The 23,233-nt window shown below is 43.2% G+C and overlaps 1 protein-coding gene and 1 long non-coding RNA gene across 3 annotated transcripts in view; one reads left to right on the top strand and one right to left on the bottom strand.

Annotated features, from left to right (window-relative positions):
• Window positions 1-11,541, bottom strand: part of MAP3K20 (mitogen-activated protein kinase kinase kinase 20) — a 126,168-nt gene extending 114,627 nt beyond the window's left edge. For both annotated transcript variants that reach the window (XM_073305870.2, XM_073305876.1), the window contains exons 1-2: window positions 11,461-11,541; window positions 3,182-3,371 (exon numbers count right to left, since the gene is read on the bottom strand). In XM_073305870.2, the coding sequence (XP_073161971.1) occupies window positions 3,182-3,340 (159 nt within the window). In that variant the 5' untranslated portion in view covers window positions 3,341-3,371; window positions 11,461-11,541. The remainder of the gene's footprint in view (window positions 1-3,181; window positions 3,372-11,460) is intronic.
• Window positions 11,281-18,214, top strand: LOC140895650 (uncharacterized). Its single transcript, XR_012154296.1, has 2 exons — window positions 11,281-12,109; window positions 17,355-18,214. It is a non-coding gene; the product is annotated as an uncharacterized LOC140895650 (long non-coding RNA).
• Window positions 18,215-23,233: the final 5,019 nt, after the last annotated feature.

Here is a 23,233-nt window from a genome sequence, read left to right as displayed (position 1 = left end):
GATCTGTCAGTTAGCCAGTTTTTAATCCATTTAATTTTTTATAATCAGAAAAGCCACACAAAAGTCTAAGTCTATTACATCGATGTAGTTACATTTATCAACCAAACTTGCAATCTCATCAAAGAATGAAATCAGTTTTTTTTGACAAGACCTATTTTCAATAAAACTATGTTGACAGGCATTAATTATGTTCCCATCCTTTATTAACTGAATCCCATAGAAGCTTTTTCATTATTTTGCCCAGAATTGATGTCAGGCTAACCAGCCTATAGTTACCAAGGTCAAAAGTTGCTTTAAGTAGTTTGCATCAAATAATTAGCAAATCATGATACACGCTGCCAATTCATGTTTGTAGTGTGACATCTGCCATTGCTACCAGAGAGCAGGGTTTTTTCAAATTTTAAATCAAGCCACAAATATCTATGTTGGTCTGCAAACCTTTCTTAGCCAGGAAGCAAAATTATTTTTTTTAAAGTTTTTTTTAATAAAACATACATTTTTTAGAATTGGGTGAAATCTTCAGACAAAAATTTTCTTTGCCAAAATATGCTGATTTGGGTCACTTGAAACATTTTGTGAATTTGATAACTCACCAAATGGTTTAATTGACAAAACAAACAACAAATTCTCCCAAAATCAAAATGTTTTGTTCCGGCCTTTAAAAATGAAGCATTTTGATTTTTTAATTCAGTACAACTTCATGTTTTGAGTTTTACTTCAATTTTATTTAAGAATTAATTTTTAAAAGGTTTTATTTAATCTGGAAGACATTTTTAAAAACCACCACCACATTTTTGGTATGCTGAAGATTTTTTTGTCATGGATCAACCTGAAATGAAATTTTGATTCAATTTTTTGGTATCGCCAGTGAACCAAAAAAAAAAAAAAAAAAAAACCATTAAAAATCAGTTATTCCCACAGCTGTTTTTTAAATAAAATTAAGAAAGTTAATGAAAAAAATTAATCCAAATTAAAAACTGAATTTCTATCCTGAATTTCAATGTGACTGAGCATCCATATCTCCCATTGACCTCCACAGGAGATGTGGGGATTTGACATCTTAATTTGGACTGTCATCTGAAGTGGAAAACAATTATGCTCTCCAAATGCTGTCACATTCAAGACACCATCACATCTGAATATTTAATAAATGTAATACCCTTCAAATCTTTTTTCCTCCTCTTTAACTGAGAACTGACTCAAACGCATTTTGCAATTCTGGGGAGTAAGAATATTGTGTGAAAATCAGAAGGATTTAGTACTCGAAAGGCTGTCTAAGGATTCGACAATTCCCTGCCACAAGGGTAAGATTTTACTGCAGAGTTAGTCCAGCTGATTGACACCCAGATTAGCCTAGCCTGAGTTTGAGCAGTTTCATTGCATGACCCTATTCAAATTACTGCATTCTCACAGGTGCTGCACCCCCCCTGTATGTCACCAGGGCTTCTGGGGGTACATTCCATAGTTCTTTGTGCTGCAGTAAGCTGAGTTGGTCTATGATTCTTTCCCAGTGAATCATGGGAGAATTTGTCCATCCTTCTGGTCATTGGAGGAGGAGGAACTGTGGGAAGTCATTGGAGGACTGTTAGCACTTGAGTGATTTAGGACTGTGTCCTCACTGCTCAGTGAACCTGCAAGTGGAACCTATTCTATAGCTTGCACCCGCAACCAGATCAGTTGAAAGCACCATTGAACTTGGGTGAGGTTTTACTGTGTGGACATGAGGGGAGCTGGGGGTAACACCCAACTAAAAGCTGGGGCTAACTCTATGAAGACTTATACCATGGACGGTGCAGGACCAAGGCTGCTCCCTCAAACACAGGCCAGAAGTTAAGAGCGCAAAAGGAGAGTTCAACTGTTTCCTATTACTATCTGGTGATCTGTTTGGCCAACAGTACTAAATGGGACTGAATAGCCCACAGGATGCACCTTGCTCTTCTCCTCCAGAGCAGGGACGGATTAACTCTCCTGCGGGCCTGGGGCTATTAGATTTTGTGATCCTGTATAAAAGTCTTTTTCCCAATTTAAAACAAAATGATCACAATTATGGCATCGAGGCTATTAACGCTATACTAAACTTGCCTTTTAATTTACATAAAGCCGTCCTGTGGTTACATTTCAGTCTTAAAACATGTAGACTATAGTTAATTCAGAATAGCCTACTCCTTACCTTAGAACAGCTGTTATATTAATTTCTTTCTGGGAGAAAGTTTGGGTGCAGGAGGGGGCTCCAGGCTGGGGCAGAGTGTTGGGATGCAGGAGAGGGTGAGGGGTGCGGGCTCTGGGAAGGAGTCTGGTGCAGGAGGGGATTCTGACCTGGGGCAGGGAGGTGGGGTGCAGGAGGGGGTGAGAGCTGCTGGCTCCGGCCGGGAGGTGCTTACCACAGGTGGGTCCTGGCCGGCAGCGCAGCAGGGCTGAGGCAGACTGCCAGCCTGCCATGGCCCCATGCCGCTCTGGAAGCGGCCGACTGCTTTGCGCCCCCGCAGGGAGGGGAACAGCGTGTCTCCGTGTGCTGCCTGTGCCCATAAGTGCCGCCCCCGCAGCTCCCATTGGCCGGGAACCAGCCAATGGGAGCTGCAAGGACGGTGCTGGGGGTGGGGGTAGTGCGCGGCCCCGCCTGCCCCCCCCGCCACCAGGGGCCACAGAGACGTGTCAGCAGCTGGCCACTTCCAAGAGGCCATGGCATGCAGGCAGCCTGCCTGAGCCATGCTGCGCCGCTGGACTTTTAGCGGCCCGGAGATCGTGATCGACAGGCAGAGGCTCCAGGATTGACCAGTCGATCACGATCAACAGGTTGGTGACCACTGAATTGTATATAATTATGGATTTATTTTTGCGGGGCCCTCCCTTAGCCTGGGGCCCTGGGCTGCAGCCCCTAAAGCCCCTGCGTTAATCCGGCCCTGTTCCAGAGGGTCACTGTGGCAAGGGACCTCTGAGAGGGGTAAGAGGAAGCAGGGCAGGGAAAAAAAAAAAAAACAGGGAAGGAAGAATCCTGTGGAACAGATGCAGAAGACACTCAGCATGTTTAAACTCTAACAACCACCATTCAACTGGCTTAAATAACTAAAACAAAAAAATCCCAAGGAGGTCTTCCTTGATCAGGAACAGAGTGGAAAACATTCAGATATTATTAACAGTAATTTGTTTCATAGCAGAAAAAAAACCAGAAGTGAATTCTTACCTCCTTCTCTATTTTGAGCAGCTTCTTTACAGCCACCTCTTTGTCCTGTGATATCCATCGGGCTCGATAAACGCTCCCAAAACTCCCTCCACCACAGCTTTCAAAGAACTGCAAGTCATCAAATTGAATTTGCACAAATGAAGCACTGAGAGACGACATCTCATAATGACAAAATATACCACAACAAAATCTGTAAGGAGAAAAAGTCTAATTAATACGTCTGTTCCACAGAATTATTACACTCCTAACCATGCTTTAGATATCATAAAGCAAGAACCGATTGCCATAAACAAGTTACAGCAAAAACCAGTGAACAGATTAAAGGGAAAATAAAGTTAAGAAACTCACATGCCAATAGCCTATGCAAACATTTTATAGAGTTTGTCCAGACTCTGAGAAGCAGCTGTTTGCAGAGAAATGGTTAGAAATTTTCCTTGGATTTAGTGATGTTTCCTGCACACACTGGAGCAGCACTGCAAAAGGCTAGTGCGTCAACAGGTCCCCTAACATGAAGCACACTGACAAACGGGAAATGCACTTTCAGCTGAAGCTTGCATAGGAGTTCTGGAATCTGGAGCATGCAATCTCTCCATGTTGTGTGATCACTTCACAGAAAATATACATAGCCTAAGCAACTGAACATTCTGGCAGGAGTGCGATGTAAGCCTGAGGCCCATGTACTCTTCTCTGCACGCTGAGAAAGGTAGAAAGACATGGAAAAAGATGGCCAAAATAAAAATCTCTTCCCAAAGTAACTCAGTTATGCTTGAATGTTATAACAAAGCATAAGTGGAAAATAATTTCTCAGTTTTAATATGTGAAATCCTGAGCATACTGCCAAGAATGGATTTTACAGTTTTAAGAGATCATACCATATTTGTTGTCAGAGGAACAGAATGTCCTTCCAGTAGATTATTAGTGATAAATCCTATGGCTGTAGTAGATTTTTAAAAATGTTATTATCACCTAAGTGAGTGGCTGATCACTCACAGCCATCACATTTGTGGATTAATTTTGAATCTATTTTTATAGTGTTGTAAACTAAAAAGGTTTTGATCCTCAGTGGCGCTGCCAAGCATGTGGGATCCTGCAGTTCTTGCAAGGTTTCTATAAGATGATTTGTCAGAGGCTTGTCTACACACAAACTTGCACCAGTTTAATTTGCCCTGATTTATCTAAACCAGTTTAAATCCTCTGTGGAAAATTGTATTTCAGTTTAAGAGTGGTTTATTTTGATTTAGGTTAAACCAGTTCCTAATTAACTTCAGCTAAACCAAAATAAGTGTGCCCAGGCAGCCTCTGCACCAATTAAAATTACACCATGAGTTAAACCAGTGCAACTCTGTGTTTAAATAAGCCCTTATGTTTTCTATAGTACTCCTCAAAACAGGATCTAAGCATTGTGTACTGTCTGGGGCCTGGACTATCTTCTAGGTTACATGTCTGAATAGCGCCAAGCACAAACATCACTGATTGGGGTTCCTAGGCTCTACTGTAATACTAAAAAAATGATTATGGTCCCCCCCCCCCAAGATTTCAATGCAACTGTGCTATGGACTTTAGATTACAGCTGACTAGAAATCCAGTTTCAGTCACTATTTGGTTACTGCAGGTCTCCAGCTGTGAAGCAGCAACTGGTTCTTTAAACATTGCCTAGGACTACCTGCAATGTCTTCTCGGTTTTCTTGCTTATTTTTAAACATTTTGACTATCCACTGACAAAGTCCTATAAGGCTGAAAGCATTGGTTGACTATTTAGTCCATGATGCAAGATACAACATAATACTTTTATCGAAGGCATTTTTTTCGAGAGGCAAATTTAGGACACAGAATTTAGAGACAAACATAGTTTATCTCCCAGACCATCTGTGAGGGAATATGGGTTCTTTTTCTTACCAAACCCTCTGAGCTGAAGTGAACTGTTGCTGGTGTGTTGTGAGCTGGGATGAATCTTAATTATGTGGCAACCTTTTTTGGTTGCTTCCCTACGCAGGTCTAGTGTTGTTATTGCATTTACTTTGGTGTTTATTAATCTTATGTGGCTCAAATCCTTTGAAACTGTGCTGTATATAGATGAAATTTAAAAAATTTTGGGAACAGAGATTGGTTCCCAACATTCCAGCCTCTTTTTGGATAAACTCAATTTTATTTTCCTGCTTCTTTGCCATCAGCCCCTTATTTCCTTGTGGCCAGAAACTGCCCATTTGTGCTCTTCCCTTCAATAGATTTCACAGCTAATTATTATTGTTTATGCAGTACTACAGGTATACATGGTGCTTTATAGGCAAATGAAAAGACAAGCTCCCTACCCTGAGGACTTACATCATAAAGCCACAGTCTTGCAAACACTGATGCACCTACTTAACTTCACTCACCTGAGTAGTCTCACTATAGACAATGGAATTATTAATTGCAGTAAAGCTACTTGCGTGCTGTCATAAATATAAAGGGAAGCGTAATCACCTTTAAAATCCCTCCTGGCCAGAGGAAAAATACTTTCACCTGTAAAGGGTTAAGAAGCTAAAGGTAACGTTGCTGGCACCTGACCAAAATGACCAATGAGGAGACAAGATACTTTCAAAAGCTGGGAGGAGGGAGAAAAACAAAGGGTCTGTGTCTGTCTGTGCGATGCCTTTGCCAGGACAGAACAGGAATGGAGTCTTAGAACTTAGTAAGTAATCTAGCTAGGTATGTGTTAGATTATGATTTCTTTAAATGGCTGAGAAAATAGCTGTGCTGAACAGAATGAATATTCCTGTCTGTGTGTCTTTTTTGTAACTTAAGGTTTTGCCTAGAGGGATTCTCTATGTTTTGAATCTAACTACCCTGTAAGGTATTTATCATCCTGATTTTACAGAGGTGATTCTTTTTTACTTCTATTAAAAGTCTTCTTGTAAGAAAACTGAATGCTTTTTCATTATTCTAAGATCCAAGGGTTTGGGTCTGTGGTCACCTATGCAAATTGGTGAGGATTTTTACCAAACCTTCCCCAGGAAGTGGGGTGCAAGGGTTAGGGGGATTTGGGGGGGGAAAGACGTTTCCAAACTACGTTTTCTCAGGAACCCAGATAAAGTTTAGTGGTGGCAGTGGAAGTCCAAGGGCAAAGGGTAAAATAGTTTGTACCTTGGGGAAGTTTTAACCTAAGCTGGTAAAAGTAAGCTTAGGAAGTTTTCATGCAGGTCCCCACATCTGTACCCTAGAGTTCAGAATGGGGAAGGAACCTTGACACGTGCATAAATGTATATAGGATTGGACCATAAATTAGACAGAGAATCGTAAACAGGTGATGAAAAGTGGTTGAGCTGGAGATGACAGAAGGAACAGAAACAAAGGCAAAGGGAAAATACTCTTGGGGGAACAGGTACACTATTTCCTGTATTCACCATTTGCATTAATAGCTGTCAGAGCTACCTAATTATTTTAAATTATTGTAGAACCTACAGATCCCATAACCCATACACACAGAATAAGTTACCCACACAGCTTCTCAAAAATTTACTAGCACAGAGCAAGATCTTATACTATTAAGATTTTGCTATTTAGACAAAATATACCTCTCAACATTTACTAGTACATCACAAAGGATAAATAAAACTGAATCACAGTTGTCACATAACTGAACAATGTACATTTTGTGATGCTTTTCATTCCCCTTTGTTCACTCACTCACTAATTCCCAAAATCCACAATAGGTCTTTCTCCATCAATGAAAATGTCTCAAAGTTATTTTATGTCTCCCTAACTTTACTCCTTTCCAATGCAAACAGTTTATCTGCTACTGTCTACAAGCCTAGAGACATCTGAGTCACTGGCATACTATATCATTAAGACATTTTAAAGATGACACACTGGTTCATACTGCATTCTTCAAAATATATTTTCCAATGAGCTCATGGGAGATGTATGCAGGTAACTGCTATTAATACAGGTATCTGTAATTAATGCCAACATGAGTTATGCACAGTCGCCCTCTTCTGGATGAGAGAATAGACCTATTTGACTGTTATTTCATATCTACAGTATAGCTACAAAACAGCTAATTGTCAACTGGAAAGATTAATCCCTTTGTTTTGTGGGAGAAAACAATTGTTTGGGTGTATCTGTTACTACTATATGAGTATTACACGTCATTATTAATTAACTTGTTGTCATGTTTTAAGAGATACTTTACAATTGTGTGCCAAATCTGGGTTTATACAGTGGATCAACAGAAAATTCTTATAGTTCGTTAGGCCCCAGACTGAGTTTTTATACTTCAAAACAAGTGCTTCACTCTTCTACTCTTGAGCACTGCATTTTCAGATCTTTTCAGACAAGAGCATCTTTCATTGTAACAGTTTTCTGTTTTGCTTCTTTCAAAAAGAACTACCACAATAGCCTGAAACTTTGTACTCCCCACAGTTCTATCATTCTAGCTGTTATTGTACTATAGCGGTGGGGGAAACTATGTTAATTGGCTTTGTTGTCTATGAAGCGAAGCTGTGGCAGCTCAGTAATACTGTGAATTGTAAGTATTTGAAGCAATGGTTCAGTCATTTTCTCTCTCAGGTATTTCTAAAGAACCTATCACCTTATGAAAATAAAGAGTTTTCCTTTCTTGAACTTCAATTTTGATTTCTATCAGTTAACATGAGCTGGAAGTAATACAACCCAAGAACTGAAGCCATCTTCTCTTTTGAAAGTTATTTTTTTCCCTCCTTACAGCAATTTCTGCAGCGATCTTAGAAATTGTTGACTTTTGCACCAAAGAGAAGAGGATCTAAGGAACATTCTGTTGCACTTTAGATTTCTATTTTAATTCAGTAACTAGCAGTCTATTATTGTATGTCGCTTTGTATCCAAATTGTTCGGCAACAGCATGATCAGCTCAATACAGTAATAAATTCTCAGCATGCTTAACACCATCTGATAGCTAGCCACTGATGTCCACATTTAACTATGGGCCTCATTCACTTCTAAGTAGGAATAACCAACCTATGAAAGACAGCTCTGTTTTGAAACTCAGAATTTCCTCCAAATTCTTCCATTGGGAATGGAGGCACAAAGGATGGTTTGCTCTCTCCCATGTTCCCTTAACACACGGATCTTGTGGAATCCACAGAAGACAAAAGACACCCGCCAGATGCCCTCTGCCTTCACTCTGTCATCGAGTCTCACTAGCTTCTACAAAGAGAAGTTTCCTGGAGTTGGATCTTCTCTAATGAATGAGGGAGTCCTGTAGCACTGAATAGGAAAAACAGTGCAAATTAATTCTGTCTCAGTGTGTTTCACTGTTAGAGAATGGAACCTGATGAAGCCCACCCACTTCCCCTGTCTCTCCAACTCTGCAAAAGGGCTTGCATGTGTTGGATGGGGAAATGCTACAGAGGCAGAACTCCCCTCTTCGGTATGTGCATAGGGAAGCACAGAGCCCTAATATTTTATCAGTTACTATTTATATTGTAGATCGAGTTGCCACTGATGGTTTAAATGTGAGAGACACAAAAAGGAACAGGATTAGCACAACTTGCACAATATGTCTGTGTCCCAATATACTGGTGTTAGATTTGTGTGCATTTATAATACAGAGTACTGAATCTGTCCTGTTGCACACATCCCTGGAGCTATTTTAATATTCAATTGTTTGGATTACTTCTAGCAATCCCATTGCAAATCATCATAGCGAGCTACTAAATTATTCACTCCCCTCACCGCACTTTCTGATTTTGTAACACGGTCAAAGTAGTTTTCAGTGTTTTTTTGGGGTCACATACTGCCAACACTTTGCCAATAAAGTAGGACTACATTTGTACTAGCTTAAAATACACAGTAGCATGTGCCAAGTTTCCTTATTTGGCAAAACAGTTCCTTGGCTTTCAAGATCTTTGGCCATCCATTTTTAGACCATCCTCAAGTCTGATACTCTGATACTGTCTCTAGTCCTAGAAGAGGTCAAATATATTCCATTCAATAGCAAAATTTAAAAATTAAAATAAAAACATAAAAAGGAGTTGTCCATTGCCTTGTCTGACTGGAAAAGGGGCAAGGAATCACTGTGGTAATCTGTTATTACAATTATGTAATTTATGTAAGATTACATTTATGTAATCTTCATTACATAAAGAAATAAATAATGCAGGAAAAACTCTGTATATAAAACAGAGCCATCATCACCCCATTGTTTATGATAAACATTAAAAGGATAAGATGTAAACTCCATGCAATGTTCTAAAATAAACATTTTGCTAACCTTTCTCTAATTCTTACAATAAATTAAGACAAAATCAACACTGTGCACACCTTTATCACATGATTAATTATAGTTCTACCATCTCATGTGTCTGAAAACTAAGGAATTATAAAACCTCTGTAATTTATTTCTAATTTTGTCTGAATAGCTGAAGTTTATATATCTGTTAGTTTCAGAGAATGATCACACAATTTAGTGCTCAGTTTAAATGATTCAAAACTATTCTATTTTAGATCTATATTGCATTGCATGTGGAGATTTAAGACTCTTCATGTTTCATTTTAAACAGAAAATATACACTCAGAGATACTAAGTCACTTGCACCATTTTAGTTACTTTACACTATTATTTCCCAACACTGTATTCAACAATGTACACAACATGGGTAAGGAGTTTACAATACAAGGCTTTGATTCTGCAGTCAGATCTGTGGAGCCATGGGCCTCCACACAGGCATCAGCATATCTGATTCCAGGATCAATGTCTACATATTTTGTCAGGGTCTTAATTTGTTTAGCTTCATTAGTCTCAAGAAGCCTGATCCTACTCTCACTAAATTCAACCATGCAGGACTGGGCCCTAAAGATGATTCCAAATCACCACCCCACCGAGCTACATCTGTCCCACTTAATCCAGTATTTGCAAATTAGTTCTGCTTCTGAATTAAAAAATTAAATATCCATTGTATACTGATGGTTAACCACTGAACCTCTACAAGAATCATGCTGGATGGAGGGGTTTATGGAAGAAATATAAAAATAAAGTCATATTCGAGGCAAGAAACATTACAGATGTAGAAATACCACAGCACAGAAACAAAAAGACAAGAAGAATATATTGCTTTGCTGGGGGGTGGGGGGAGATGAAGGTTAAGTTCAAGTGTTCAAACTGAGGGAGTGCAAAATGCTAGGAAAAGGCAGCGTGTGTTCAATGTGTATATAAAATGAATTCACTTGAAATCTCATTTAAAAAGGGGAGAAAAAAGGAGAACTTTCTCTTTGTTAAATGTTAACTGTCCAAGTCCTACATATAATCAGAAATAAATATTATTTTTAAAGGTGAATTTCTTATTCTGAGTGGTTTGTTATATCACGGTATACCAGCACACACTCTCTCTCTGCCACTCACAAAACATTAATAGGACCTAACACTTATAATGTAAGCCATTACACTTTAATTCAGTTCTGGGGAACTATATATGTGCCCTTACCAAAAGCAAAACCAAAACCAAATGTAAGGTTTTTGTTTTTCAAAGAAATTGGCCTCCCTGGATGCTGAGCAGAGGACTCAGCTCCAAGGAGGAAAGGTCAGGTCACATACTGGCATACAAAAATATCTCCAAGGACTTTCAAAGTTGCTATGGCTTAGAGGGGGGGACATGTCAGAACAAGAAGAGGAAAGAGCAAATGGCATCCTTGTGCAGAACTCTGATTTCAGTTGAAATCAGAGGTCAGTGGAGTTGCACTGATTTACACGGTGCAACTGAGATCATAAGCAGGACCAGCGGCCAGTCAGAAGGAAGCAATCATACAAAAGTTAGCTGTGTGTGACTGAATGCCAGGCTTGCAGGGGAAGCGTAGCTCTTGCCTCCCTTGCTCTGACTGCCAATGCTGAAAGTTACAGGGGAGCAGGGCTGGAGTTTTGTTCGTTCCTGGCATGGGCTGGGCTGGGCTAGAGCCGCAAACCCGCCAGGGCAGCGCTCTCCCGCCCCCGGGCCCTCCCCAGGGGAAGGGTGGGCTCGGGACAAAACCGCAACCCCAGGGGCGGAACTGAGGCAGCTTGACCCCAGCCCTCCGCTGGCGCAGTGAAGCCGCGGCTCGTCACCGCGCGGGTCAGGGAGCTGGCTCCTGAGGGGCGGCTGTGCCCGGAGGCCCGCCGAGCGTCCCGGGCGGATCCGTGAGAGGTGCCGCGGCCAGGGGCTCCCCGCCGCCAGCGAGCGCACGGCTCCGGCCCCCTGCCGGGAGCAGCCCGCGGCGCTCTCCTCTCCCTACCTTCTCCCCGGGAGCCCGGGCCGGCGGTGCCCGTGCGCAGCCAGCCGCGAACAACTCACCTGGGCGCTTGCGGGGAGGCTGGAACCGGCGTGACCGCGTCTGCCGGCGGGGTGTCTCCCACGCTTCCGGTGCGAGTCCAGGAGTCAGCCACACACCCCGCCTCCGTGCAGCCAGCCAGCCGGCACCACCCCGCGCGCTGCCCCAGCGGGCAGGGGGCCCGGGCACCACGCCTGTCACACAGCGAAGGCCCTCAAGCGAGGAGCTAAGTCCCCCCCCGCAAGCCCAGCCCTGAAATGAGAGACACCGAACTGTGGGGCAGAGACAAAATGGGAGCGGGAGAGAATCCTCCACATGCAGGGTGCGGCCAAGCAACAGGACGGGGAAGTTTCAAAGCGGACAGGTCTTTAGCTGTCCCAGACTTGAGCCTTGTTTTCAAAATGACTAGTTCCCCGGAGTTAAAGAGAGCTGAGGAAAATAAGGAACCCGCACTCTGGCAAGTAACCTGTACAAGCCCAGGAAGAAGTTGGGAAGCGATGTGCTGAAGACGCAAAAACTAACAGTGACTTTGGTTTAAAGTCCATCAGAGGCAGGAAGCCTGCCAAGCAGGCAGTGTGGACAACAAAGGTGCTCAAGCAGTACTCTAGGACGACAAGCCCGTTGCATCGGTCTTCACTACAAGGCTGCACAGGGCAGATACCCACATCAGAGGTATTGTTTTTGGGTCACAAATAGGAAGTACTGTCCCAAATAGTAGAGGTTTTAGAACAAATTGATAAACCAACCAAAATAAGACACCAGGGCCAGATGGTATTCACCCACAAGTGCTGAAGAATGCAAATATGAAATAGCAGAACTGCTAACTATAGTATGTAACCTAGCACTGAAATCAGCCTCTGTACCAGATCTCTGGATCGTAGCTAATGTAACAGTGATTTTTTAAAAAGGATTCCAGAGGAGATCCTGTCAGTTGCGGGCCAGTGAGCATAACTTTAGTACTGGGGAAACTGATAGAACCTATAGTAAAGAACAAAATTATCAGAATTGAGGAAGAGTCGAGATGGCTTTTGTAAAGGGAAATTGGGCCTCACCAATCTTATCAGAAATATTTGTGAGAGTCAACTAGCATGTGAATAACAGAGATCCAGTTGATATACTGTACTTGAATTTTCAGAAAGTCTTTGATAAAGTCCTCACAAAAGGCTCTTAAAGAAACTAAAGGGCCATCAGACAAGATGGAAGGTCCTCTAATGCAGTGCTACTCAAAGCGGTGGTCCAGTCTGAGAGCCATCGGCTGCCGGTCTGCGCGCACATTGGAAAAAAGAATTGCCGGTCCCCCACATCAGATAGCTTGAGAAGCACTGCTCTAATGGATCAGTAACAGGTTGAAAGGTAGGAAACACAGGGTAGGAATAAATAGTTTTCACAATGGAGAGAGGTGAGTCGTCGGGTCTCCCAAGGATCTGTAGTGGGAACTGTGCTGTTCACAGGACCGGCTTTAGGCACCAGCAAAGCAAGCACATGCTTGGGGTGGCACAATTCCAGGGGCGGCATTCCAGCCATCCCTTTTTTTTTTTTGGCTTGGGCAATTGCGCTCTCGAAGCTTGGGGCAGCAAATTTTTTGCTTGGGGCGGCAAAAAACCTAGAGCTGGCTCTGGCTGTTTAATATATTTCCTAATGATCTGGAAAAGGGGGTCAACAATGAAATAGCAAAGCTTGCAGATGATACAAAATTATTCAAGATAATTAAGTCCAAAGCAGGCAGGGAGAAGTTACAGGGAGATCTCACAAAAGTGGATGACTGGGCAATAAAATGGCAGATGAAATTCAGTGTTGATAAATGCAAATTAATGCACATTTGAAAAAATAATCCCAACTGTACATATATAATGATGGTTTCTAAATTAGCTGTTCCCACTCAGAAAGGATCTTGGAGTCACAATAGATAGTTTTCCGAAAAGTTCCACTCAGTGTGCAGCTGCAGTCAAAATGCTAACATTATGTTAGAAAAGGGATAGAAAATAAAATAGAAAATATAATGCCACTATCTAAACCTATGGTGTGCCCTCACCTTGAATACTGTTTCCAGTTCTGGTTATCCCATCTCAGAATCAAGATAGTGGAACTGGACATGGTTCAGACAATATGATCCAGGGTATTAAATGGTGTCCATCTGAGGAGAGACTAAAAATATTAGGATTATTTATTTTAGAAATGAGAAAACTAAGAGGTGATATGACAGGTCTATAAATCATGAGTGGTGTAAAAAAGTGAATAGAAAAGTGTTTGTGTTCCCTTTCCTACAATAGAAAAATGAGGGGCCATCCAATGAAATTAATAGGCAGCAGGTCTAATTAAAAAAGTACTTTTTTTACACAATACACAACTAACCTGTGGAACGCATTGCCACAGGATGTTGTGATTGCTAAAAGTATAACTAGGTTCAAAAAAGAACTGGATAAATTAATGGAGGGTAGGTCAATCAATGACTATTAGCCAAGATGGTCAGGAATGCCATCCCATCTCAGGGCAACCCTTACTATGGATCCCTCTATAATTGCTCTGTTCTGTACACTCTTTCTGAAACTCTGCCATGGGCCACTGTCAGAGACAAGATACTGGGCAAGATGGATCATGGTCTAACCCAGTACGGCAGATTTTGTATTTCTATGCAGTCAAGCACATCTATTATCCATCCCTCTGGCCAGGACAATTTATCCTTTCATTGATATAAACGTTAAATAAGAGGAAACTGAGCTGAAAACACTTAAGGTTGTGAATGAAGATCAAGTTCCTATTATTCAAGTTTATAACTTATCATTCATATTATCAATTTTCACTTTCCTGTACAGCAGCTGCACATGTTTAAAAAACACCTTATACTATGGACTGAATACTACAGAGAAGCTATAGGTAAAATTTGTTTTACAGTTACAGCTTACGTTGCATTCAGCCTCCTAATTTCCTCTCTACACAAAGCACAGAAATGAACATACAAATTTGGTCAGCTGTCTGCACGTGCTGTTTGGCTCAGAAAAACATAGTTTTTCTCAATTAACAATAAATGGGAAACTTTATTGCAAATTGATATTAAGCTGTCACATTTCTAAGGAGGTGACAAAAGAGTTTGAAGCAAAGAAAATTGTTTCCAGTCAGGAATTGCATTAAGTGGGTGTGAGTGTACCAGAGGGAAGGAAGGTGTGGCCATTAAGGCATGGGACTAGGATTCTGGAGTTCTGTATTCCAGTCCTTGGTTTGCCTCAGACTTCCTGTGGAACTTTAGGTGAGTCACAAAAGGCCTGATCCAAAGATGCTGAACATTCACAGCTCCCATTAAAGTTATTGGGAACTGAGAATGCTCAGCACCTCTGAAAATCAGTTAATGGGATAGCAATCCTTAGAAGAAGTGTTGAAAGGCTAAATGAATTAAAGATGATGAGGCATTTAGACACCACAGTACATGTAGATCAGTATGGGACAGAGGCAGATTGGAACTAAAATGAGGGCCAGTCCAAAGGCTCCTCCTGATTGTGTGAGCCCACAAATACATCATATTGTGTTTGGTTCAAATTCTATTACAAGGAAGATGAAAACACATGAAATAAAATGTTTGTTCATTTTTCCCTCCTTTTACCCCTTCACACTCATTAGAGCTGTTGCTGAAAGCTATAGTTACAATTCCAACTCATACTGTAGCATAGATTTTAAGTAATGTACAAACATTTTTCTCTATATTATGCAAGAGAACAATATGAAAATAGCATCATATTTGAAATAACGAGATTGTCTGAAACCACAGTGGTAAAGCTTGTGATGAAACTTGTGAGAGCTGGGGACAAAGCATGCCTGTGGAACAATCTTCAAGAGCAGATCAGATGAATCCATCTTTAGGAGACCTGCAAAGCCTTCCTCTTTGAGAAAGCCTTTCCACAATGAGTGACAGTACAAATACCTCCTTATGTACCCAGCTCACACCCCATAACAAACAAACAAACAAACATACCCTACCCCAAGAAGAGTTTTGACCCTGAAAAGTGCCAAAGGGTATGTCTATGCTGCAATATAAGCCCTGGCTCAGACTCAGGCTTGAGGCCAAATCCCACTTCTGTCTGCATGCAATTCTGTCTGACTCAGGCCCAGGACCTTGGGGTGGGGTTCAAACCTAGGTCCCACTAGGATTCAGGCCCACATTCCATCATTCTGCAGTGTGGATGCAGCTCAGGCCTGGGGCCCCCAACTCCGGCCCTGAGAGTCCACCAATCTGTTCTTTGTCCCATCTATCCCAAGAGAGGCAATCAACTCCCAGAAAATGGAAGCTCCGTTCCTTATTCATGTACAGCAGCTCAGCATTTAACCTTTCCATTTTATTCTGATTGCTGAGCTGCAAACACAGTGAACCTTCTGCATTTGCCATGGCCACCAACTGGAAGAAGTCCTTTGCCAAACTGGCTGCTTCCTGGTCATGGGACCTCAGCAGATTTTGGTAAGAGTTCCAGGAACAACCACATGTACCAGGAGATAGGAAAGAGGCTGGTGGCACTGGAGATTCTGCAGACTGATGACCAGTGCAGGGAGAGGATAAAGCTGATCAAGACCAACTACCAGAAAGCCAGGGATGAGAATCACGCCTCTGGGACCTCACCGTCATCCTGTCCCTTTCACAAGGAGTTTGGATGCTGGATACTGAATGGAGCAGAGCCAATAGTGCTTCATGATGGTCTGGTTAGGCAGGATGGCAACCTTCTGCCCCCAAATCCAGTATAGGACTGGAGGGGAGCCCGAAGGCACCAGATCAGGCTAGCCAGGTAACTCTAGTATTGGAACCGGTCTCCAAGTAGGCTTTACCGCTGAAGCAGATGCAGCACATCCTGGGTCCTTACTCGGAGGAGCTTTTTGATGCCCCACCCAAGGAGCAGCCTGCAACAGAACTGACAGCAGAAATGGAAGGGACAGAACTTTATTAGAAACTTGCACATTCTTGCTAAGATGTGCCAGGGTGTTAAAAATAAGAGCCTCATATTGCCTTCCCTGTTAGTACACCACTCCCTACTAACACAGCAATGTAACAAGCCGCCAGCAAACAGCTGGCAGGAGGTTGAAATGTAGTCCATTTACAAACACAGTCCATGTAAGCTAAATGTGGTCTATAATGTGACAAATCATTTGTCCGAAATATGGCTGGGGAGTTGTATGCTGTCCAGAAATGTGCTGGGGATGATGGTGGTATGGCTGTGGAGTTCTTTACAAGTCTGTATTAGCATGTGTGCTTGCATGCAGTCATACAAGGCTGTATCAAAAGCCATGGGGAGACAGGAAATCCATGCAGATGCTAACACAGCATCCTGTTGATTGCCCCATGAATTTTGCCCAATCCTGGGTGATGATAACTGCAAACTTTTCCTATAGCAGGAACTCCAGATAGACGGTCACATTTCAGGGAAGGGCGTATTTTCCAGGGCCACCTTCACAGCTGATCAGCTCGTTCCACGTGTATGTGTGCTGTTCAGTCACCTTAAGTTTGACTATTTTGATGGCATAGATGGCTGGCTTGCCACCAGAAGCTTGGAATAAAATCTCTTTGCCATTCAGGAACCACAAGAATTGTCATGTTCTCCAAAATGTGGAGTGCCTGAAATGATAAAGACAACTTATCTAGTATGCCGTGGCCACCTCCCTTCCCTCATAGTCCATGGTGGTCTGCAATTTTTTTTTTTAAAACTTGCTATTTTTAACTTACCATTCTCTGTGTACTCTTTTTTCTGTGCAATTAACCCAGTTGTGTCCATGGAGCTTCTAGGATCTGAAGTGTTCCTCTCATAATATATTGAAAATCAGCTTTACAAACTATCATTTTTGTCCTTGAGATTCCACAAGGATTTTAGGTTTTTTGTGCTCATGCACTGAACCATTTGTAAATCACTGAGACAATAATGTTCTGTTTTATGTCCGCTTGTAGGAACCTCTACCTCTGCTGGCTGTTGTACCTCGTCAGCTCTCACACACTCCAGCACACTGGGTCTCTGTACTGTCACAGACCGGTCCAAAAGGAGGTTTTTCCATGATGACCCTATGATTGACATTCTGGAAGGGCCAACAAGCAGGTGCAATTCCAAAGAGAGGAGGTTGCACAGCAAATGGGAAGGCAAGTGGAGAGGCAAGTAGAAAGGTACCAGCAGGCTGTAGAGCTTGAGGATAGAATTGCAGCTTGGGAGTAGATACTTGCATCACAGTTCCTGGAACAAGAATATCACGTGAGGGAGGAAGACAGTTCAGCAGAAAGAACTGTTTGACTGGCTGCTTTCAATAATGTCTGGAAGAGTGCAGGCTCCTGCTTCGCCCATACCCCCGCCTGCGTCCCCCCCCACGGTATCATGCAGTGCACACCAGGAATGCTTTGGACAATTCTATGGTTAGAAGACTGGGATGTAACAGCAGCTGGAGAGGACAAATTTACCCCCATTAGACTTCCACTCCCATGGCGACCCCCGTGTCTGCCTCCATACTCCTGTGCAGACCCCCTCCCTCTTGTGGTCCGCCACCTCCTGACAGGCCTGTACACCCATGCAGCAGCAGGTAGTGCGAACTAAACACACAAGAAAGGGAAAGGAGAACATGCCAGGGGACACAAAAAATTAGGGGATTTTTTTGATGGCACTCTTTGCACTGTTCAATGGTTGGTTTATGCACTTTGTTTTCTTACTGGTTGTGGTGTTGGTTTATTGCTCGGTGTTCCAGTGGCAGCTGGCCTGCCTGGCAATACAGTAATATTGTTATTTTTGTAATATAAATAAAGGCTTTTATTTTATTAAGGAAGAATATTGCCATCACTACATGGCATCTTATAATGTGTATTTTGAATACTAAAGATAAATACCAGGTAATTGTATCCAAACACAATTTCTCAATGCCTCCATGTATATCAATTAATAATGTAAATGCACAGTTCCACCCCCACATTACATTAACAGTCATGTCATCCAAAATAAAATTCATAACAATCAGTAGTCCCCCACATTTACTGTGTACAGTGACAGATGCATCTGATGAAGTGAGCTGTAGCTCACGAAAGCTTATGCTCAAATAAATTTGTTAGTCTCTAAGGTGCCACAAGTACTCCTTTTCTTTTAGTAACAGTACTGCCTCCCCACCCCTGAATTTCATTGTATGTGACAATACCTCATTTACTGCAAGCATTGCTGTACAGAAATATTCTAACTTACTATTCTCCCTCTTCCATCGGCCCATTCAAGTCCATAATGTGGGAGCACAGAACGTCCCTAATTTCTTTTGCCCATGTGCATTCTGCTCCAGCGATGCTCAGTGCACTTTAGGGTGGAGTGTACTGGTTCAGCAATCCATTACTGTCATAGGTCCGTTCAGGGACAAATGGTTCACCTTTGGCTTCACAAAGATTTGGCTTCACAAAGATGAGCAAGCAAGCCACAATAATGCAAACAGCCTTGATGATACCAGCATCCAAACTAGTCTGTAGACAGCACCAGCGGGATTTCAATCTGCCAAACGTACATTCAGCTACCATTCTATTAAGACTTCTTTTGCCAGACCTTCTGAGATCACTATATGGTTTCATAAGCCCAGACAAAAGGGGTTACACGGGGTCCTTGTTGGGGGTTGGTTGCGTGCTCCTGGCTGGCGGTGCTGTCTGGTGGCAGTACTCTGAGGCATGATGCCTAATGGTGAGAGTCCAAGGGTTGATTTCTCTGGCTGTTACAGCTCGAGATAGTGTCACCTACTGACAAGAGTCCAAAGCTGCTCCACCTAGCAGCTACAGTTCCGGGTAGTGTTACCCACTGGTGAGAGACCAGAGGTCATCTTGCCTAGCAGCAATAGTTCAGAGTAGCATCGCTCACTGGTGAGAGTAAGAGGGATGGTAGGGGAACCTAGACCCACCCTACTCTACCAGATTCTGACCCAGGGCCCTTCGAAGCTGCAGCCCTTGTACAGGGCGTAGGGCCTGATACCACTAAACATGCTCCCTAGGTCACTTTCTACCCTTGTTCCAGTCCCTCCAGCGGCATCTTGGACTGGAGGGACTGGACTTGGACTTGGAATCCCTCCTGTTTCCTGCTGATCCATGTCCTGAGTCTCCTCCACTGGCAATGGCAAGTCATCACCTTCAGCTCCTGCAGTCAACAGGCTTCCAGGGGTTTGGCTATGAGGCTTGGTCCTGTTGGCTTCCCAGCAGGAGGCTGCTGCACCTGACTACTCTCTTCCGCAGTCAGCTGATACGGAGCTGAGTGGCTCCCTTTTAAATGCTTCCTCCACGGGAAGCATGCCTAACAGAGGTGAGGGGGTGTGATCTCTTGGGCCCAGAGCAGCTCTTTAACCCTCATCTCACCAGTGTGCGGTTGGTACACCCCTTTACAGTCTCCCAGAATAATGGTAGGGACAGTAACTCCAGCCTGCCATGAAGGTAGACTCTTGATCAGCGGAAAACCCTGGCATCATGAACCTTTGCAGTGCAGCCTGCACTGGTGTTCATAAATTGGCTCTGTGGTCCACAAGGGCATGCATAACAATGGAGCAGTACTCTTTGTGGTTACTGTACTAATTTTCTCTCTGAGGAGGGCAAACTATGGGCACGAACCCCATCAATGACCCTGACACAGTGTAGAAAACCAGCAATTACTTCAGGAATGTTATTTATGCCCATTACCATTGGGTAAAAGGCTGATCGCCTCAGAAATCTCCATCACCATTTCACCCACAGTTGATTTTCTAACACCAAGCTGGTTAGCAATGGACCTGTAGCCATCTAGAGTAGCCAGTTTCCAGACGGTTATAGCCATGTGCTTCTGGACCAATATGGCTGCCCTCACGCATGTGCCATTATGCTGGAGGGTTGGGGCAAGCTGCTCACAAAGCTCCAGAAATGTACTTTTCATGTGAAAGTTCTGGACCCACTGCTCGTCATCACAGGTCTGCATGATGATGTGATCCCACCAGTCTGCACTTCTGGCCCTGATCCAGAAGTGTCGGTCTACATAGGTGGCATCGGCGGCTATACTGAAGTCACAAGCAGCGTCAGGCAGTGTGAGTCTTCCATGTCTGTATTGTCCTCCTCTTCCTCCTGCTCCATCATTAGTACGGTCAGCTGCCTTCTGAGAGTCAGAAAATGCTGCCAAAATGTCTATCAGAATCTCATGGAAGCTTAGTCTGTTCCCTGAAACAGGAGCGAAAGACCAAGCAAGAGAAATTCTTTAGCTGGTGGCTTCTCCACGTTGCTAGCTCTGGTTGCTGGGAGAGGGCAGATAAAATGATGGCTCAACAGGATATGTGACGTGCCGTGACAGCTGGCTGAGCTGTGTGAGGTCAAGTTTTCCCACACTGCACCACAAAGGGCTAGAGCAGCCAAATTTTGGGAGGACGCTAGGTAGTCTGGAAGATGATTGGTTGGACTCAGGGCTTCATATGCAATGTGATGCTGGAACCTGGTGTGGTGCCTGGGCTCAAAAATTCTTAACCGAGGGTCACCAATGACTGCATAGATGCTCAAGACCTGGGCCTTCAAACCCAGGGTCCATGGACTAACCCTGGTCCTACATTACAGTGTAGACCAGGGGTGCCAACCTGTGGCTCCGGAGCCACATGCGGCTCCTTGTAGAGGCACCGACTCCGGGGCTGGAGCTACAGGCGCCAACTTTCCAATGTGCCAGGGGGTGCTCACTGCTCAACCCCTGGCTCTGCCACAGGCCCTGCCCCCACTCCACCCCTTCCTGCCCCTGCCCCTGAGCCTGCCATGCCCTCTTTCCTCTTTCCCTGCCCCTGAGCCTCCTGCACGAAACAGCTGATTGGGAGGTGCAGGGAAGGGGGGAGGCACTGATCGGTGAGGCTACTGGTGGGCAGGAGGCGCTGGGAGCAGGCGGTGGAGCGGAGCTGATGCGGGGCTGCTGATGTATTATTATGGCTCTTTGGCAATGTACACTGGTAAATTTTGGCTCCTTCTTAGGCTCAGGTTGGTTACCCCTGGTGTAGACATACCCAGAGACTCTGAGAAGTCCCCTAGAGACTTCCCTATTGCTAGTGATTTTACATGGAAGGAGCTGAGGCACTACAGTCACAGGCAGAAGTATAAAGTCCTAACATGATAGACGGACAGACTTGCTTAGCCCTTCATTCTCTGGCAAAAGGTAAATTGGGTTTCATGCAATGAGTTCTATTACTCTGTGTGATATATGTTAATGTGTCTTGAATGAGATACCTAGCTTCTGCCCGCTCTGTGTATACATGAAAAAGCCCACATCCCTTTTGTATAAGAGTACGTCTTTGCTGAGACATCCTGGGCTCCCTCTCCTTGTTGCTCAGTGAGCTGTGTGACTTTTGTCTGCCTGGTTGATGCCTTACATTCCAGAGGTAGCTGCATTTCAGTGGTGCTCTGTATACACAGGCTTATGCAGAAATTGCTGGGTGAGGTTCTATGGCCTGTGCCATGCAGGAGGTTAGACTAGTTGATCATAATGGTTGCTTCTGGTCTTAAAACCCATGCATCTATACATTTTGTGAAGTGTTTCCTGATCTTTTGGGCTGAAAGGCATGATGTATTATTACAATACATTAAAAAAACCGTGATGAACCATAAAGAGATGTACAACATCACATGGAATCATATACATTCATTGTTCATCAAACTGATTCACAAAGCAGTATGGTATTGAAATGAATCAAAGAAATATACAGCATACTCAAGAGGTGAATCAGGTGATTATGAATTACAATTGTTTCACATACAAAAATATCCTTTATCCAGGATATTTTATTTATCTGGAGTCAATAAGAAAAATAAAACAGATGAGGAAGCTCACATATGTGGGGGCAAGAGTGAAGCATATTTCTTATGGTGCAGCTCAGTGATTACCCTGATCCTTCTGAGTCTACATCCCATTAAGGTCCTAAACTCATGAGTTCTATATGTATATGAGACTGCTGGGAAAGTCGTCAAGTACACATGAGTTACAGTGTCTTTACTATGCTGCTGATACCCTACCCTGCTCTATCATATCCAGCCTTGCCAGGGCAATGAAATGAATGATCCAGTGTCTATAGGACACTGTGACCTGGATAAGGGCTACTTGGCTGTAGCTTAAGCTAGATCATCAAAACTGAGATATTGTTGGTAGGTTTGGTGACACCACCGGAAAATAAATGATCAAGAATTATATTGTGCTGCATTGGATAAACCAGAGCTAATAGCACATGCAGATCACATGAAACTCATGCTCTGAGAGAGCAGAGGCGCTGTATATTTAATATTTTAAATATTGTGAGTAACGTGTTTATCCCTTCTGTCTAGGCAATATGACCTCTCCCACATTGTCTCTCTAGTGTGCTGGGATGGACATGACTACAACAACACTGCATACAATCCTTTACCGTGTACTTTCAAATAGGTGAGCAGAAAAGTCAGTAAAAGCAAAGAATTAGGTTTTTCAGAAAGTTCCGTCATATCCATATTTAGCAGTTAGAATATATTATAATCCACCTCATAATGCTTTATTAGGACTACCAATTCAGAGACTAATGGGCAGAAAACATAGTGCCAGCATCTAGCCAGCGTCTGGAATCAAAGACAATTAACCCTGATTAGATACAGGAGAGCTATATGCCAGAAAATTAGAACAGAAGAAACACTAGACAGGAATGACAGCTTCCCCCCATTACAAGTGGGAGAGAATGTTAGTTTCTGAACAGAAGGTGACCAGCAATCTGCCAAGATATCAGGACCTGAGGGTCACTCCTTAGGGAGCACAAGACAACAACAGAAAACCAAGGAGGACACTGGCTATATTTCTTAAGGACATCTCCAGAATGCTTCTG

This window comes from Lepidochelys kempii, chromosome 11 (genome assembly GCF_965140285.1).
Source record: "Lepidochelys kempii isolate rLepKem1 chromosome 11, rLepKem1.hap1, whole genome shotgun sequence".
NCBI classification, from domain to species: Eukaryota; Metazoa; Chordata; order Testudines; family Cheloniidae; genus Lepidochelys; species Lepidochelys kempii.
The sequence above is the reverse complement of the archived record's forward strand: the minus strand, read 5'-3'. Positions and strand labels throughout refer to the sequence as shown.